Below are 18,792 nucleotides of genomic sequence, written 5' to 3' on the forward strand. Positions count from 1 at the left end.
AACGGCATAAGGCTCCGGCCTTTGTACCCACAATGGGTACCTCAACCTTAACAACACCGCCAACGTAGTGGGGTGAGAAGGGAACATGCCGGGGGCCCCGTGGGAGCCCTCTTTTCTTCCAACCGACATAACTAATATGAGAATGCATGAGTGGATGTGTGCCTCCTTCCACACAAAGCATAAAACTGAGGAGCCCGTGATCCACGGGAGGGTGTATAGGCAGAGGGGAGGGGTTACACTTTTTTAAAAGTGTAATGCTTTGTGTGGCCTCCGGAGGCAGAAGCTATACACCCAATTGTCTGGGTCTCCCAATGGAGCGACAAAGAAAAAATAAATAAACCCACAACCAACTTTTATATGATAAGTTGAATAGTTTACCTGGATGGGTACAAAAGGGAAGATAAGGATTAAGTTATTGCTTCCATCATACCTGAAGAAGGCTTGCCAGCCGCAACGTGTTGTATATGGATTATGAGAACATTAATAAATAATTTTTAAAAAAAGGATCCCCCCCCGCTCTGGCCTCCTACAGAAGCGTAATCACACAGCCTGGATTTTTTTTATCGTTTTGATTTGTGACAATCAAATTTTAGTAAATGGTTTCCCCACAAAAACGTTTTGTATTGTTAAACTTAAGAAACACAAAAAGCAAAGCTAAATGAAATTTATTTTCAGGATGTACCAAATAGGGACCTCTAACAACCAGAATTATATAAGAGTTTTCTATTTCCAGCCAGTTTGTAGCATACATGATAATATCACACTTTGTGATGCCACATTATGCACAGAGGTTTGGGGCTGGCTTTCTAAGCTAAAGATAACATATGTACCGTATGTGGTCATCTCTTTACCTTGCTATTGCTGCCGGGAGTTTTCTGGTTAGAGTTCTTTGTCAGCAACTGCAAAATAGAAAACAAAACAAAAATAATTATACTTTATATTGATAGATTGAAATAAATACAAATGTTGGTCTCTGAACTGACTTCCTTTCTTCTGGGAACAGTTTTCACAAAATTTTGGAGGGGACGGTGGACATTTTTGCCCTTTCATCAACAAGATCATTTGTGAAGTCAGACACGAATGTTACAGAAGAGGGCCAAGCTCACCTTCTCTAGTCTAGTTCATCCCAAAGGTGTTATCCCAAATCATGTTTTTTCTGTTCCCATGACAACAAAAAAACAAACACAAAAAAACCCATAAAAAAGCAGTCTTCTTTGATAACATCCAGTGGCCATGGCTTTATGGAGTATTAGAGGAGATGCGTTTCTCGGGATGCTTTTACACATAGCTTAGCAATATACACGCCCCCAAAGGCACAAGTATACATTCCTGCTTTTTGTTAACCCCCTTTCAGCTGTTTAAGGGAACCAGACAAGGCTGTCCTTTCCCCGCTGCTTGTAAATTTGGCACTTGAACCCCTGGTGAGACTATTGTCAGGCCAAACTATATTTCAGGGTATCTCCATAAATAAAAAACGACACCAAGTAACTTTTTTTGCAGATTACATCTTACTCTTCCTCTCTGGCCCAATAAACCAAGTCCCGCGGATATTGTACAGTTTGCGAGCATTTGGGGAATATTCAGGTTTTCGGATCAACACAACAAAGAGAATTTTGTTTACTTACCGTAAATTCTTTTTCTTATAGTTCCGTATTGGGAGACCCAGACCATGGGTGTATAGCTTCTGCCTCCGGAGGACACACAAAGTACTATACTAAAAAGTGTAGCTCCTCCCTCCGAGCATATACACCCCCTGGATAACCAAATATAGCCAGTTTAGTGCAAAAGCTGAAGGAGAGTAGCCACCCACAAGTAGAGATAGAGCAAGAACCGGAACAACCGGAATCTCTGTCTACAACAACAGCCGGTGATAACACGCGGAGCAAGAACTGCCAAAAGGCAACAGGGAGGGTGCTGGGTCTCCCATTACGGAACTATAAGAAAAAGAATTTACGGTAAGTCAACAAAATTCTCTTTTTCTTCATCGTTCCTTATGGGAGACCCAGACCTTGGGACGTTCTAAAGCAGTCCATGGGTGGGAATAAACAGAAAACTGAGAAGTAGGCAAAACCTAACTTCACAAATGGGCGACAGCCGCCTGAAGGATGCGTCTGCCCAAGCTCGCATCTGCCGAAGCATAAGCATGCACTTGGTAGTGCTTCGAAAAGGTATGCAGACTAGTCCAAGTGGCAGCCTGACAGACCTGCTGAGCCGTAGCCTGGTGCCTGAGAAACCAAGAGGCACCGACAGCTCTGGTCGAGTGCGCCTTGATCCCCGGCGGGGGAGGCACTTGAGTACACTGGTAGGCATCGGAAATGGCCGACCTAATCCAACGAGCTAGGGTCGGCTTAGAAACAGAGGCCCTCACGCCGACCTGTGGTCAGCACAAAAAGAGAGGTGCGCCGCCTAACAACAGCGGTGCGAAACACATAGATCCGGAGCGCCCGCACCAGATCCAGAGTATGCAACGCTTTTTCAAAGCGATGAACAGGAGCCGGACAAAAGGAAGGCAGGGAAATGTCCTGGTTAAGGTGGAAAGGAGAAACCACCTTAGGGAGAAAGTCCGGAGTCGGATGGAGAACCACCTTGTCTTGATGAAAAACCAAAAAAAGGTGACTCCGAAGAGAGCGCAGTCAAATCAGAGACTCTCCTGAGGGTAGTTATGGCTACTAGAAAGACCACTTTCTGTGAAAGACGAGACAAAGAAACCTCCCTAAGAGGCTCAAAGGGGGGTTTCTGGAAGCCGTGAGGACCAGATTAAGGTCCCAGGGATCCAAAGGCCGCCGATAAGGCGGAATGCTGTGAGATGCGCCCTGCATGAAGGAGCGCACCTGAGCCAGCCGAGCGATACGCCGCTGGCACAACACTGACAGAGCCGAGACCTGTCCCTTGAGGGAATTGAGGGATAGTCCTAGCTACAGACGGACTGCAGAAAGGACAGAAGGGTCGGCAAGGAAAAAGGTCAAGAAGCATGGCAGGAAGAGCGACACCAGGACAGGAAATAAGAATTATTCTTACCGTTAATTCGGTTTCTAGGACCTTCCACGACAGCATAGGAGGTTGTCTCTCCACGCCCTAATTGGGACAGGAAGTTCAAGAGGTTTAAAAGGACCCTCCCACCTCCCATAGCCAGTGTCTTACAAAGAACCCATAGCAATTGAGAAGTACAACATATCCATGAATATATGAATATAAAAGGGGAGGGAATTACCTGCTGTCGTGGAAGGTCCTAGAAACCGAATTAACGGTAAGTCCGGTAAGGACCACATTGAGATCCCAGCGAGGCGTCAGGACCCTCTGACGTGGACAGAGCCTACTAGCGGACACAAAGAACCGACGGATCCAACGATGATCTGCCAGAGCCGTATCAAAGACTGCACTGAGTGCTGATACCTGAACTTTCAGGGTGCTAGGCCTAAGGCCTAAGTCCAATCCACTCTGGAGGAAGTCTAGAATCTGCGCAATATTAGGCCGGAGTGGGTCAGGAGGCCGAGATCCACACCAGGAGGAAAATCTCTTCCAGATTTTGTTGTAAATACTATTAGTCACTGGTTTACGGTTCTTCTGTAGGGTAGCCACAACTTTGTCAGATAGTCCTTGGGCCTTCAGTGCCCGGGCCTCAGAAGCCAAGCAGCCAATTTGAGTTTCTGGGGAGCCGGATGGAAAATCGGACCCTGGGACAGTAAACTGGGGTCTGAACCTAAGAGGACTGGTCCATCTATCCCTAGAGTCATGATCAGGCTGTACCAACTCCTCCGAGGCCACAGCGGGGCTACCAGTATAGTTGGGACCCCCTCGTCTCTGATCTTCCTCAGGGTCCTTGCGAGAAGAGGAAGAGGGGGGAACGCGTAAGCGAGGCAAAAAGACCAATTGTGGCAGAAAGCGTCTACCCCTAACGCCTTGTCCCGGGGGTTCAGGGAGAAGAAGGGAATTTTGTTACTTACCGTAAATTCCTTTTCTTCTAGCTCCTATTGGGAGACCCAGACGATTGGGTGTATAGCACTGCCTCCGGAGGCCACACAAAGCATTACACTAAAAAGTGTAAGGCCCCTCCCCTTCTGGCTATACACCCCCAGTGGGATCACTGGCTCACCAGTTTTAGTGCAAAAGCAAGAAGGAGGAAAGCCAATAACTGGTTTAAACAAATTCACTCCGAAGTAACGTCGGAGAACTGAAAACCGTTCAACATGAACAACATGTGTACCCGAAAAACAACCAAAAATCCCGAAGGACAACAGGGCGGGTGCTGGGTCTCCCAATAGGAGCTAGAAGAAAAGGAATTTACGGTAAGTAACAAAATTCCCTTCTTCTTCGGCGCTCCATTGGGAGACCCAGACGATTGGGACGTCCAAAAGCTGTCCCTGGGTGGGTAAAGAAATACCTCATGTTAGAGCTGCGAAGACAGCCCTCCCCTACGGGGAGGCAACTGCCGCCTGCAGGACTCTTCTACCTAGGCTGGCGTCCGCCGAAGCATAGGTATGCACCTGATAATGTTTGGTGAAAGTGTGCAGACTCGACCAGGTAGCTGCCTGGCACACCTGTTGAGCCGTAGCCTGGTGTCGTAATGCCCAGGACGCACCCACGGCTCTGGTAGAATGGGCCTTCAGCCCTGATGGAACCGGAAGCCCAGCAGAACGGTAGGCTTCAAGAATTGGTTCTTTGATCCATCGAGCCAGGGTGGCCTTAGAAGCCTGCGACCCTTTGCGCTTACCAGCGACAAGGACAAAGAGTGCATCCGAGCGGCGCAGGGGCGCCGTGCGGGAAATGTAGATTCTGAGTGCTCTCACCAGATCCAACAAATGTAGATCCTTTTCATACTGATGAACTGCATACGGATAAAAGGAAGGCAAGGAGATATCCTGATTAAGGTGAAAAGAGGATACCACCTTAGGGAGAAACTCCTGAATGGGGCGCAGCACTACCTTGTCCTGGTGGAACACCAGGAAAGGAGCTTTGCATGACAGCGCTGCTAGTTCAGACACTCTCCGAAGAGACGTGACCGCTACCAGAAATGCCACTTTCTGTGAGAGTCGAGAAAGTGACACATCCCTCAGGGGCTCGAAAGGCGGCTTCTGGAGAGCAACAAGGACCTTGTTTAGATCCCACGGATCTAACGGCCGCCTGTACGGAGGTACGATATGACACACCCCCTGCAGGAACGTGCGCACCTTAGAAAGTCGCGCTAGACGCTTCTGAAAAAACACGGATAGTGCCGAGACTTGCCCTTTAAGGGAGCCGAGCGACAAGCCCTTTTCCAACCCAGATTGCAGGAAGGAAAGAAAGACAGGTAACGCGAATGGCCAGGGGGATACTCCTTGTGCAGAGCACCAGGATAAGAAAATCTTCCACGTTCTGTGGTAGATCTTAGCAGAAGTGGACTTCCTAGCCTGTCTCATGGTGGCCACGACCCTTTGGGGTAAGCCTGAAGACGCTAGGATCCAGGACTCAATGGCCACACAGTCAGGTTCAGGGCCGCAGAATTCCGATGGAAAAACGGCCCTTGGGACAGTAAGTCTGGACGGTCTGGTAGTGCCCACGGTTGGCCGACCGTGAGATGCCACAGATCCGGGTACCACGACCTCCTCGGCCAGTCTGGGGCGACGAGTATGACGCGGCCGCAATCGGATCTGATCTTGCGTAACACTCTGGGCAGGAGTGCCAGAGGTGGAAACACATAAGGGAGCCGGAACTGCGACCAATCTTGCACTAAGGCGTCTGCCGCTAGAGCTCTTTGATCGCGAGACCGCGCTATGAAGGTCGGGACCTTGTTGTTGTGCCGAGACGCCATTAGGTCGACGTCCGGCACCCCCCAGCGGCGGCAGATTTCCTGAAACACGTCCGGGTGAAGGGACCATTCCCCTGCGTCCATGCCCTGGCGACTGAGGAAGTCTGCTTCCCAGTTTTCTACGCCCGGGATGTGAACTGCTGATATGGTGGATGCTCTTTCCTCCACCCACATCAGAATCCGCCTGACTTCCTGGAAGGCTTGCGGACTGCGTGTCCCTCCTTGGTGGTTGATGTATGCCACCGCTGTGGAGTTGTCCGACTGAATTCGGATCTGCTTTCCTTCCAGCCACTGCTGGAAGGCTAATAGGGCAAGATACACTGCCCTGATTTCCAGAACATTGATCTGAAGTGTGGACTCCTGCTGAGTCCACGTCCCTTGAGCCCTGTGGTGGAGAAAAACTGCTCCCCACCCTGACAGACTCGCGTCTGTCGTGACCACTGCCCAGGATGGGGGCAGGAATGATCTTCCCTGTGATAATGAGGTGGGAAGAAGCCACCATTGCAGAGAGTCCTTGGCCGTCTGAGAAAGGGAGACTTTCCTGTCTAGGGAAGTTGTCTTCCCGTCCCATTGGCGGAGAATGTTCCATTGAAGTGAAACTGCGCGAACGGGACTGCCTCCATTGCTGCCACCATCTTCCCAAGGAAGTGCATGAGGCGCCTTAAGGGGTACGACTGACCCTGCAGGAGAGACTGCACCCCTGTCTGTAGTGACCGCTGCTTGTCCAGCGGAAGCTTCACTATCGCTGAGAGAGTATGAAACTCCATGCCAAGATACGTTAGTGATTGAGTCGGTGCCAGGTTGGACTTTGAAAAGTTGATGATCCACCCGAAAGTCTGGAGAGTCTCCAGCGCAACATTCAGGCTGTGTTGGCATGCCTCTTGAGAGGGTGCTTTGACAAGTAGATCGTCTAAGTAAGGGATCACCGAATGTCCCTGAGAATGCAAGACTGCTACCACTGCCGCCATGACCTTGGTGAAAACCCGTGGGGCTGTCGCCAGACCGAATGGCAGAGCTACGAACTGGAGATGGTCGTCTCCTATCAGGAAACGTAGAAAACGTTGGTGCTCTGTAGCAATCGGCACGTGGAGATAAGCATCCTTGATGTCTATTGATGCAAGAAAATCTCCTTGAGACATTGAGGCAATGACGGAGCGGAGGGATTCCATCCGGAACCGCCTGGCGTTCACATGCTTGTTGAGGAGCTTTAGGTCCAGAACAGGACGAAACGAGCCGTCCTTTTTTGGAACCACGAAGAGATTGGAGTAAAAACCTTGCCCTTGTTCCTGCAGAGGAACAGGGATCACCACTCCTTCTGCTTTTAGTGAGCACACCGCTTGCAGAAGGGCATCTGCTCGGTCGGGATGTGGGGAGGTTCTGAAGAACCGAGGCGGAGGACGAGAACTGAATTCTATCCTGTACCCGTGAGACAAAATGTCTGTTACCCACCGGTCTTTGACCTGTGGCAGCCAAATGTCGCAAAAGCGGGAGAGCCTGCCACCGACCGAGGATGCGGAGGGATGAGGCCGAAAGTCATGAGGCAGCCGCCTTGGAAGCGGTTCCTCCGGTTGCTTTCTTGGGGCGTGAATGAGCCCGCCAGGAATCTGAGCTCCTTTGCTCCTTCTGAGTCCCTTTGGACGAGGAGAATTGGGTCTTGCTGGAGCCTCGAAAGGACCGAAACCTCGACTGCCACTTCCTCTGTTGAGGTTTGCTTGATCTGGGCTGGGGTAAGGAGGAGTCCTTACCCTTGGATTGCTTAATGATTTCAGCCAATTGTTCACAAAACAGTCTATCTACAGATAGTGGCAAGCTGGTTAAACATTTTTTGGAAGCAGAATCCGCTTTCCATTCCTTTAACCACAAGGCTCTGCGCAAGACAACAGAGTTGGCAGACGCAATTGAGGTACGGCTTGTAGAGTCCAGGACAGCGTTGATAGCGTAAGTCGCAAACGCAGACATTTGCGAGGTTAGGGACGCTACTCGCGGCACTGCTGGACATATGATAGAGTCCACCTGTGCCAGGCCAGCAGAAATAGCTTGGAGTTCCCACACGGCCGCGAATGCTGGAGCAAACGACGCGCCGATAGCTTCATAGACAGACTTTAACCAAAGGTCCATCTGTCTGTCATTGGCATCTTTAAGTGAAGCCCCATCTTCCACTGCAACTATGGATCTAGCTGCAAGCCTGGAGATTGGGGGGTCCACCTTTGGACACTGGGTCCAGCGTTTGACCACGTCAGGGGGAAAGGGATAACGTGTATCCTTAAGACGTTTGGAGAAACGCTTATCTGGGTAAGCATGGTGTTTCTGGACTGATTCTCTGAAGTCAGCGTGGTCCAGAAAAGTACTCAGTTTAGGCTTGGGATACCTGAAATGGAACTTCTCCTGCTGTGCCGCTGCCTCCTCTGCAGAAGGGGCAGGGGGAGAAATTTCCAATAGACTATTGATGGCCCCTATAAGGTCATTTACCATGGCGTCACCATCAGGAGTATCCAGATTGAGAGCGGTTTCAGGATTAGACTCCTGATCCCCCTCCTCTGTCTCATCATGTAGAGACTCTTCTCGCTGAGACCCTGATCCGCGTGATGACGTGGAGGGTCTCTCCCAGCGAGCACGCTTAGGCTGCCTGGGACTGTCATCTGAATCAGAGCCGTCAGGCTGAGATGCCTGGGACCCCCTTGAAGCCCGGATTAACTCCAACTGAGGGGGACCGGGGAACATTGCCGCAGCAGCGTCCATGGACTGAGTAACTGGCCTGGCCTGCAAGGTCTCTAGGATTTTTGTCATAGTGACAGACATCCTGTCAGCAAAAACTGCAAACTCTGTCCCCGTCACCGGGACAGGGTTCACCGGCGACTCTGCCTGGGCCACTACCACCATAGACTCCGGCTGACGAAGTGGCACAGGGACCGAACATTGCACACAATGTGGGTCATTGTAACCTGTCGGTAGATCAGCCCCACAAGCGGCACAAGCAGCGCTCACAGCCTGTGTCTTGGCACCCTTGCGTTTTGCAGATGACATGTTGTCTTCTCCTCAGAGCAATTGGGGTATACAGCCAAGAAGCGACCTTACAGTGCAAAATATATATATATATGGTACAGAGAAAAAGTACACAAATATAACACTGTGGCACTAGTGGGGCCAGCACTTAAGTGCTGCTTACCGCCCGCTTAACGCGGGTGTGTGGTCGCCAGAAATCCCTTGTCTGGGTCTCCCAGAGCCTGTGTCCGTTCTCCAGCCAGACTGCATGTAGGAATGGCTGCCGGCGTCCTATGGAGAGGGGCGGGCCCTGGGCGTGTGCAGACAAAGAGCGGGAAGCCTGCGTCCCACTGTGCTCAGTGAGAGGGCTGGAGCATGTAAATAAGACTCCAGCCCTCGGCGCTGATGAATCGTACAGCGTCTCTCCCTTGCCCTGATTGACAGAATGGGGGCGGGAACGAAGCGGAGCAAGGCCGCAGAAGCCGGGGACTAAATTTATAAGCGACGCCGTCGTCAAAGCACGGTCGTCGCTAAGTCCCCGGCGCACTACAAGTCGCAGCCGCGCCGCCGCTCTAGGGGCGGCCGGCGCGGCAGTCCCCAACACATAAAGTCACTCAGAAAACTGTAGTGACTGTAACCCCAGCGCTCAGCGCTACTGTCCCCGGCGCACTAGCACACCCAGCAAGCCTGGAGTGTGCGCGGCCTGTACATACGGGGACACAGAGTACCTTAATGTCGCAGGGCCTTGTCCCTGAACGGTACCCAGCTCCGCATCCAGCAGGTTCCATGGGTCTGTGGATGGAGCCCGGCCTCAGGGCTTGGGGGCCGGTAAGATCCCACTTCCTCAGAGCCCCTCAGGGGGATGGGGAAGGAAAGCAGCATGTGGGCTCCAGCCTCCGTACCCGCAATGGGTACCTCAACCTTAACAAACACCGCCGACATAAAGTGGGGTGAGAAGGGAGCATGCTGGGGGCCCTAGTATGGGCCCTCTTTTCTTCCATCCGACATAGTCAGCAGCTGCTGCTGACTAAACAGTGGAGCTATGCGTGGATGTCTGACCTCCTTCGCACAAAGCAGAAAACTGGTGAGCCAGTGATCCCACTGGGGGTGTATAGCCAGAAGGGGAGGGGCCTTACACTTTTTAGTGTAATGCTTTGTGTGGCCTCCGGAGGCAGTGCTATACACCCAATCGTCTGGGTCTCCCAATGGAGCGCCGAAGAAATATGTTGCGACCTTGCGATTTCCTGCCGAAGCAAAGAGGTCCACCTCTGGAGCACCCCACCTTACCACCAGAGAGCAGAACACCGCCTGATCGAGACTCCATTCCCCCGGATGAACATCCCGACGACTCAGGAAATCTGCCTGCAGATTTAGTGAGCCCTTCAGATGGACCGCAGAAAGGGATAGCAGTGATTGTTCCGCCCATTGAAAGATCCGGGAGGACACCGACTTCAGGGCGCCTAAGCGTGTACTGCCCTGATGGCAGAGATGTGCCACTGTTGTGACATTGTCGGAATATACCAGGACGTGAGAGTCCCGGACGAGATCCTGAGCCGCAAGGAGGGCTTCCCCGACTACCCTGAGCTCCCGGTAGTTGGAGGATTGGGAGCTGACATAAGGACTCCAGACCCCCTGAAATGGGGAGTTTGCCACCATTGCACCCCATCCTCGCAGGCTGGCATCTGTGGTCAGTGTAACCAGGGGTGCCTGCGTCCAGGCAACCCCCACCTGCAGGTTGTTGGGCCGCAGCCACCAGAGAAGGGATGAGGAGACGGGCCCCGAGAGGCGAAACCGTCTGTTTAGGGAAGACGGGAGTCTGTCCCAATGCGCCAGGATATGATCCTGGAGACACCGAGAATGGGCCTGAGCCCACCTGACTGAGGGAATGCAGGATGTCATAGAACCCAGAGCAGACATTGCTGCTCGAAGCGTCGGGCGAGCCTGCCTGCGAAGCTTTGATATTTTGGCTAACAGAGCTACCCTGTAGCCCTCTGGGAGAAAGGATGCCTGTCTGTCGGAGTCCAGCAGCACTCCGAGAAACTGCCGAGTGGAGGAGGGGTTTAACTGATTTTTTGAGATTTGGAATCCATCCCAGAGACTGAAGGATCTCTAAAGACTTTGCAACATGGCTCCGGAGGGTCTGAGCAGAGGGAGCCATGAGAAGAAAGTCGTCCAGATATGGAACCAGACAGATACCCTGCAATCGTATGAAGGCGACCACCTCTGCCATGATCTTTGAAAAGATCCTTGGAGCCGAGGAGATCCCGAAGGGGAGTACATTGAATTGGAAATGAAGCACTATCTCCCCGTGCAGAACCGCAAACCTGAGGTATTGCCTGTGACCCGGATGGACGGGCACATGGAAGTAGGCATCCTTCAAGTCTATAAAGGCCATCTGGTGGTGTAGACCTATCAGGGGGATAGCTGATTTGACTGACTCCATCTTGAACCGCCGGTACCTGACCTGTCTTGTTGAGACGTTTTAAATTGATTATTATCCGGACGTCGCCCGATGGTTTCTTGACAAGGAAGAGGCGGGAGTAGTGTCCTATCCCTTCTTTCTGACTCGGGACTGGGGAAACTACCCCCGAGTGCATTAGCTCTAGAATCTTTGCGTACAACAGAGCCTGTGAAACCTGCGACGCCAGAGCTGTGACTCGGAGACCCGGAAGAGGGGGGGGGATGAATTCTATTAAGAGACCCTCTGAGACGATCTTCAGAACCCATTGGCAAGTGGTTATGGACCGCCACTGGGGAAGAAACGCCGAGAGTCGTCCCCCCACCCGAGCCGAGTCACTGCTTGTCCTGCTGGGGACGTTGCTGATGGGGAGGGATGAGGATGTTTCTTCCTCTACCCTTAGGATAGCTCCACCGGCCCGCCTTCCCTTTCCCTCTGGGCTGGGAGGCTGGAGGCATCGAGGGACGAAAGGACAGCTTCTTGGTGGGTCTAGTATCAGGTAAGGCCTTACGATCAGTTGCCTTGTCCAAAATATCATCCAGGGCAGGCCCAAACACCAAATCCCCTTTAAACGGAAGGGAGCAAAGCCTCATTTTGGAGGTGGAGTCTCCACTCCAGGCCTTAAGCCAGAGGGCACGTCTGGCAGAGTTAGATAGAACCGAGGTCCTGGCCGCCAGGCGGACTGATTCCACTGAGGTATCTGCCAAAAAACTGGTAGCCTTCCTAAGTAAGGGAAGGAATTCCAGCAACTCCTCCCTAGGGGTACCTTGGGAAGAAGGGAATTTTGTTTACTTACCGTAAATTCCTTTTCTTCTAGCTCCTATTGGGAGACCCAGACAATTGGGGTGTATAGCTTCTGCCTCCGGAGGCCACACAAAGTAATTACACTTTAAAAAGTGTAACCCCTCCCCTCTGCTATACACCCTCCCATGCATCACGGGCCCCTCAGTTTTGGTGCCAAAGCAGGAAGGAGGAAACCTATAAATTGGTCTAAGGTAAATTCAATCCGAAGGATGTTCGGAGAACTGAACCATTAACCAAAAGAACAATTGAACATGAACAACATGTGTACACAAAAGAACAACAGCCCGAAGGGAACAGGGGCGGGTGCTGGGTCTCCCAATAGGAGCTAGAAGAAAAGGAATTTACGGTAAGTAAACAAAATTCCCTTCTTCTTTGTCGCTCGATTGGGAGACCCAGACAATTGGGATGTCCAAAAGCAATCCCTGGGTGGGTAACAGAATACCTCGATAAAAAGAGCCGGAACCGGCCCCCTTTTACAGGTGGGCAATTGCCGCCTGAAGGACTCGCCTACCTAGGCTAGCCTCTGCCGAAGCATAGGCATGCACCTGATAGTGTTTTGTGAAGGTGTGCAGACTCGACCAGGTAGCCGCCTGACACACCTGCTGAGCCGTAGCCTGGTGCCGCAATGCCCAGGACGCACCTACAGCTCTGGTAGAATGGGCTTTCAGGTTGACTTGGAAGCCTGCGACCCCTTACGCTGGCCAGCGACAAGGACAAAGAGCGCATCCGAACGGCGCAGGGGCGCCATGCGAGAAATGTAGATTCTGAGTGCTCTCACGAGGTCTAACAAGTGCAAATCCTTTTCACATTGGTGAACTGGATGAGGGCAAAAAGAAGGCAAGGAGATATCCTGATTGAGATGAAAAGGGGATACCACCTTGGGGAGAAATTCCGGGACCGGACGGAGGACCACCTTATCCTGGTGAAAGACCAGGAAGGGGACTTTGCATGACAGCGCTGCTAGCTCAGACACTCTCCTAAGTGAAGTGACTGCCACTAGGAAGGCCACTTTCTGTGAAAGGCGAGATAGAGAGATCTCCCGCATCGGCTCGAAAGGTGGCTTCTGGAGAGCCGTCAGCACCTTGTTAAGATCCCAGGGTTCTAGCGGACGCTTGTAAGGTGGGACTATGTGGCAAACTCCCTGCAGGAACGTGCGGACCTGCGAGAGTCTGGCTAGACGCTTTTGAAAAAACACTGAAAGCGCCGACACTTGTCCCTTGAGAGAGCCGAGAGACAAGCCCTTGTCCAATCCTGATTGAAGGAAGGAAAGAAAAGTGGGCAATGCAAACGGCCAGGGAGCAAAACCCCGATCCGAGCACCAGGCTAAGAAGATCCTCCAAGTCCTGTGGTAGATCTTGGCGGACGTTGATTTCCTGGCCTGTCTCATGGTGGCAATGACATCTTGAGATAACCCTGATGACGCTAGGAGCCAAGACTCAATGGCCACAGAATTCAGATGGAAAAATGGCCCTTGAGACAGCAAGTCTGGTCGGTCTGGGAGTGCCCAGGGTTGCCCCACCGTGAGGTGCCACAGATCCGGGTACCACGATCTCCTCGGCCAGTCTGGAGCGACGAGGATGGCGCGGCTGCAGTCGGACCTGATCTTGCGTAACACTCTGGGCAGTAGTGCCAGAGGGGGAAATACATAGGGTAGCCGAAACTGCGACCAGTCCTGAACTAACGCATCTGCCGCCAGCGCCCTGTGATCCTGAGACCGTGCCATGAATGCCGGGACTTTGTTGTTGTGCCGAGACGCCATTAGATTGACGTCCGGCGTTCCCCAGAGGCAACAGATCTCTTGAAACACGTCCGGGTGAAGAGACCATTCCCCTCCGTCCATGCCCTGGCGACTGAGAAAGTCTGCTTCCCAGTTTTCTACGCCCGGGATGTGAACTGCGGAGATGGTGGAGGCTGTGGCTTCCGCCCACAGCAGAATCCTCCGAACTTCTTCGAATGCTTGACGACTGCGTGTGCCGCCCTGGTGGTTGATGTATGCGACCGCCGTGGCGTTGTCTGATTGTATTCGGATCTGTCTGCCCTCCAGCCACCGCTGGAACGCCTGTAGGGCTAGATACACTGCCCTTATCTCCAGAACATTGATCTGCAGGGAGGACTCCGTCGGAGTCCAGGTTCCCTGAGCCCTGTGGTGGAGGAAGACCGCTCCCCACCCTGACAGGCTCGCGTCTGTCGTGACCACAGCCCAGGATGGGGGCAGGAAGGATTTTCCCTTCGACAAAGAAGTGGGAAGAAGCCACCACTGAAGGGAGGTTTTGGCTGCTCTTGACAGGGAGACGTTCCTGTCGAGGGACGTCGGCCTCTTGTCCCATTTGCGGAGAATGTCCCACTGAAGTGGACGCAGATGAAACTGCGCAAAGGGAACTGCTTCCATTGCTGCCACCATCTTCCCTAGGAAGTGCATAAGGCGTCTCAACGAGTGAGACTGACCCCGAAGAAGAGATTGGACCCCTGTCTGTAGTGAACGCTGTTTGTCCAGCGGAAGCTTCACTATCGCTGACAGATTATGAAACTCCATCCCGAGGTAAGTCAGGGATTGGGTCGGTGTCAATTTTGACTTTGGGAAATTGATGATCCACCCGAACCTCTGGAGAGTCTCCAGGGCAATGGTCAGGCTGTGCTGGCAAGCCACCCAGGAGGGTGCCTTGACTAGGAGATCGTCTAAGTAAGGGATCACCGAGTGGCCCTGAGAGTGTAGGACCGCCACCACTGTTGCCATAATCTTGGTGAAGACCCGTGGGGCTGTCGCCAAGCCGAAAGGCAGTGCCACGAACTGAAGGTGTTCGTCCCCAATGGCGAAACGCAAGAAGCGTTGATGTTCGGGTGCGATCGGCACATGGAGATAAGCATCCTTGATGTCTATTGATGCTAGGAAGTCTCCTTGTGACATTGAGGCGATGACCGAGCGGAGAGATTCCATCCGAAACCTTCTGGTGCTGACATGCTTGTTGAGCAGTTTGAGGTCTAGAACGGGACGGAAAGATCCGTCCTTTTTTGGCACCACGAACAAGTTGGAGTAGAAGCCGTGACCATGTTCCTGAGGGGGAACGGGAATCACCACTCCTTCTGCCTTCAGAGCATTCACCGCCTGAAAAAGTGCAGCGGCTCGCTCTGGGGGCGGAGATGTTGTGAAGAAACGAGTCGGAGGACGAGAGCTGAACTCTATCCTGTAACCGTGAGACAGAATGTCTCTCACCCATCGGTCTTGGACATGTGGCCACCAGGCGTCGCAAAAGCGGGAGAGCCTGCCACCGACCGAGGATGCGGTTTGGGGAGGCCGAGAGTCATGAAGAGGCCGCCTTGGTGGCGGTGCCTCCGGCGGTCTTTTTAGGCCGTGACTTAGACCGCCATGCAGAAGGGTTCCTCTGGCCCTTCTCCGACCTGTTTGACGTGGAGGAATGTGACTTGGCCGAGGGCCGAAAGGACTGAAACCTCGATTGAAACTTTCGCTGTTGAGGTTTGTTTTGTTTAGACTGGGATAAGGACGAGTCCTTTTCCTTGGATTGTTTAATAATTTCGTCCAATTGCTCGCCAAACAAACGGTCGCCAGAAAATGGCAAACCGGTTAAGAATTTCTTGGAGGCAGAGTCTGCCTTCCATTCACGTAGCCACATGGCTCTGCGGACTGCCACCGAATTGGCGGATGCTACCGCTGAACGGCTCACCGAGTCCAGGACGGCGTTCATGGCGTAGGACGAAAAAGCCAACGCCTGAGAAGTCAGAGACACAACCTGCGGAGTAGCGGTGCGTGTGACCGCAGTAATCTCAGACAGACAAGCTGAGATAGCTTGGAGCGCCCACACTGCCGCGAATGCCGGAGCAAAAGATGCTCCTATGGCTTCATAGATGGATTTCATCATGAGCTCTATCTGCCTGTCAGTGGCATCCTTGAGCGATGAGCCATCTGCCACTGAAACCACAGATCTGGCCGCCAGCCTAGAGACTGGAGGATCCACTTATGGACACTGAGCCCAACCCTTCACTACTTCCGGGGGGAAGGGATAACGTGTGTCATTAAGGCGCTTAGTAAAACGCTTGTCCGGGTATGCTCTGTGCTTCTGGACAGCATCCCTGAAATTAGAGTGATCGACAAAGGCACTCCGTGGACGTTTGGGAAACCTAAACTGGTGTTTCTCTTGCTGTGAAACCGCCTCCTCTACAGTTGGAGTTGGAGGAGAAATTTCTAGCACCTGGTTGATGGACGCTATAAGGTCATTTACTATGGCGTCCCCTTCAGGTGTATCTAGATTGAGAGCACCGTCAGGGTCTGAGCCCTGAGCTGCGCCTTCCTCTTCATCCTCTAGAGAGTCCTCATGCTGAGACCCTGAGCAGCGTGATGAAGTGGAGGAAGGTCCCCAGCGAGCCCGCTTCACCGGTCTGGGACTGCGGTCCGAGTCGGAGTCCTCACCGTGGGACCTATGTGTCACCTCAGGAGCAGATTGCTGCGCCAACTGAGGGGGACCTGGGGACGAAGAACGCACAGTGCCCTGCATCTGTGTTGTTGGTCTGGACTGCAAGGCTTCTAGTATCTTAGCAGACCATTTGTCCATAGACTGAGCCATGGACTGTGAAAGCAACTCAGACAGTTTGTCAGCCAAAACTGCAAACTCTGTCCCTGTCACCTGGACAGTGGGAACCGGTGTCTCTACCTGAGCCGGGGGTCCCACCAGTGCCTGAGGCTCCGGCTGAGTGAGTGTCACAGGGGCCGAGCATTGCACACAATGAGGGTAGGTGGAACCTGCAGGTAGTATAGCCGCACATGAGGTACAGGTTGCAAAATAAGCCTGTGCCTTGGTACCCTTGCTCTTTGCGGACGACATGTTGTTGTCCTCCAAGAGATAAGTAAGGGATCACCGTGATCACTGAGGGATATATATAGCCCCAAGTTAACAGTACAGCCGAACCAGCAAATGTATACACAAAAGATATATATACAGTTCGGCACTCTGGGGGGTCCAGCACCGGCAGACCGGTGTGGCTTACCAACCGCTCTGTGTGGCCACCAGATTCCCTGCCCCGGGTCTCCCTCAGCTGCAGCCAGAAGTTCTCCACCGCAGAATGTGCTGAAAAAATGGCTGACGGCGTTCTCAGAGGAGGAGGGAGGTGTGGGCGTAGTCACAAAAGTGCGGGAATCTGGTGCCCCAGCGTGAGTAGTGAGAGGGGCGGAGGACAGCTCAGTGTACTCCAGCCCTCACTGTCGGCGTCATACCGACCGTCCCGCCCTTTTCCCTGACTGGCAGGCCTGGGGGCGGGAGAATACTATACTAGGCCGCAAAAGCCGGGGACTAAAGTTAAAACCGCGGCCGGCCGACAGTGCACGGTCGGCGCGGTAGTCCCGGACCCATACTCACGCCGCAGTCGCTGCAGCGTCTGGGCCTAAGGTGCTTTATGCGCCGTCCCAACGGGGACACAGAATACCTGTGGATGCAGGGCCATGTCCCTGACGATACTCCGTCTCCTGTCCGGCAGATTCCCCCAGGGGCTGCGGAGGGAGACCGGTCCCAGTGTCTGGATGACCGGATAGGATCCCACTTCCCCAGAGCCCCTAAGGGATGGGGAAGGAAAGCGGCATGTGGCTCCAGCCTGTGTACCCGCAATGGGTACCTCAACCTTAACAACACCGCCGACCTGAGTGGGGTGAGAAAGGAGCATGCCGGGGGCCCCATAGGGGCCCTCTTTTCTTCCATCCGATAAAGTCAGCAGCTGCTGCTGACTAAAACGTGGAGCTTGCGTGAATGTGTGCCTCCTTCAACACAAAGCAAAAAACTGAGGGGCCCGTGATGCACGGGAGGGTGTATAGCAGAGGGGAGGGGTTACACTTTTTAAAGTGTAATTACTTTGTGTGGCCTCCGGAGGCAGAAGCTATACACCCCAATTGTCTGGGTCTCCCAATGGAGCGACAAAGAAATATGAGCCTCCAACTGGTCTAACCACTTAAGCAGGGACTTGGATACACAAGTGGAGGCAATATTAGCCTGAATGGAAGAAGACGATGCCTCCCAGGATCGCTTCATTAGCCCTTCTACCTTCATATCCAGCTGATCCTTAAGTTGGGAAGTATCTTCAAATGGAAGCACCGTTTGTTTAGCCACCCTAGCCACCTGTACATCTACTTTTGGGACCTCCCAATGTAATTCAGAAGGTTCTAGCGGAAACCGGCGTCTAGGGTCACTCCGTACCCGCCTCTCAGGAAATTCCCATTCCTGAGAGACAATATCCAGAATATTGGCATGAACCGGAAACCCTAATTGTTTGACTGTTTTTAGGCCAGCAAACATCTCATCCTGGATAGAGGGAAGAGATTGTACTTCCTCTAACCCCATAGTACTCCGAACCGCCCCAATAAGATCCCCTAAATCTTCTGAGGGAAAAAGAAAGGACTGGTCAGACCTCCCAGAGGGAAATCCTTCATCAGGGCCCTCTGAGGCGGAATCAGCGTCCTCATGATCAGACGGGGCTGACTGGAGTTTCCTCTTTTTTGGAGAAGAGGGGCCAGGAGCAGGGAGGGAGGCTAGTGAGGCCTGAATCTCCTGTTTCATCATGGACCGCAACTCGTCTACCAGGGACGGTTGTTCGGCCCTAACAATCTGGTCCGTACACTGTTGGCAAAGCTTCTTATCCCAGGATGTAGGGAGCTTCTTTATACAGACTGGACATTTTTTAATCTTTTCATATCTGTCAGGTCTATCCGGTTTATCTGACTTTTCTGACTTCTCAGACTTTTCTGACTTTTCAGTTTTGTCAAGTT

At 52.7% G+C, this 18,792-nt stretch overlaps 1 protein-coding gene across 1 annotated transcript in view; it reads right to left on the bottom strand.

The window, feature by feature from the left end:
* Positions 1-18,792, bottom strand: part of NUSAP1 (nucleolar and spindle associated protein 1) — a 177,867-nt gene that overhangs the window by 86,568 nt on the left and 72,507 nt on the right. Inside the window, exon 7 of the mRNA XM_075330138.1 lies at positions 852-899. Coding sequence (XP_075186253.1) covers positions 852-899 — 48 coding nt within the window. The remainder of the gene's footprint in view (positions 1-851; positions 900-18,792) is intronic.

This window comes from Anomaloglossus baeobatrachus, chromosome 12 (genome assembly GCF_048569485.1).
Source record: "Anomaloglossus baeobatrachus isolate aAnoBae1 chromosome 12, aAnoBae1.hap1, whole genome shotgun sequence".
Lineage (NCBI taxonomy): Eukaryota > Metazoa > Chordata > Amphibia > Anura > Aromobatidae > Anomaloglossus > Anomaloglossus baeobatrachus.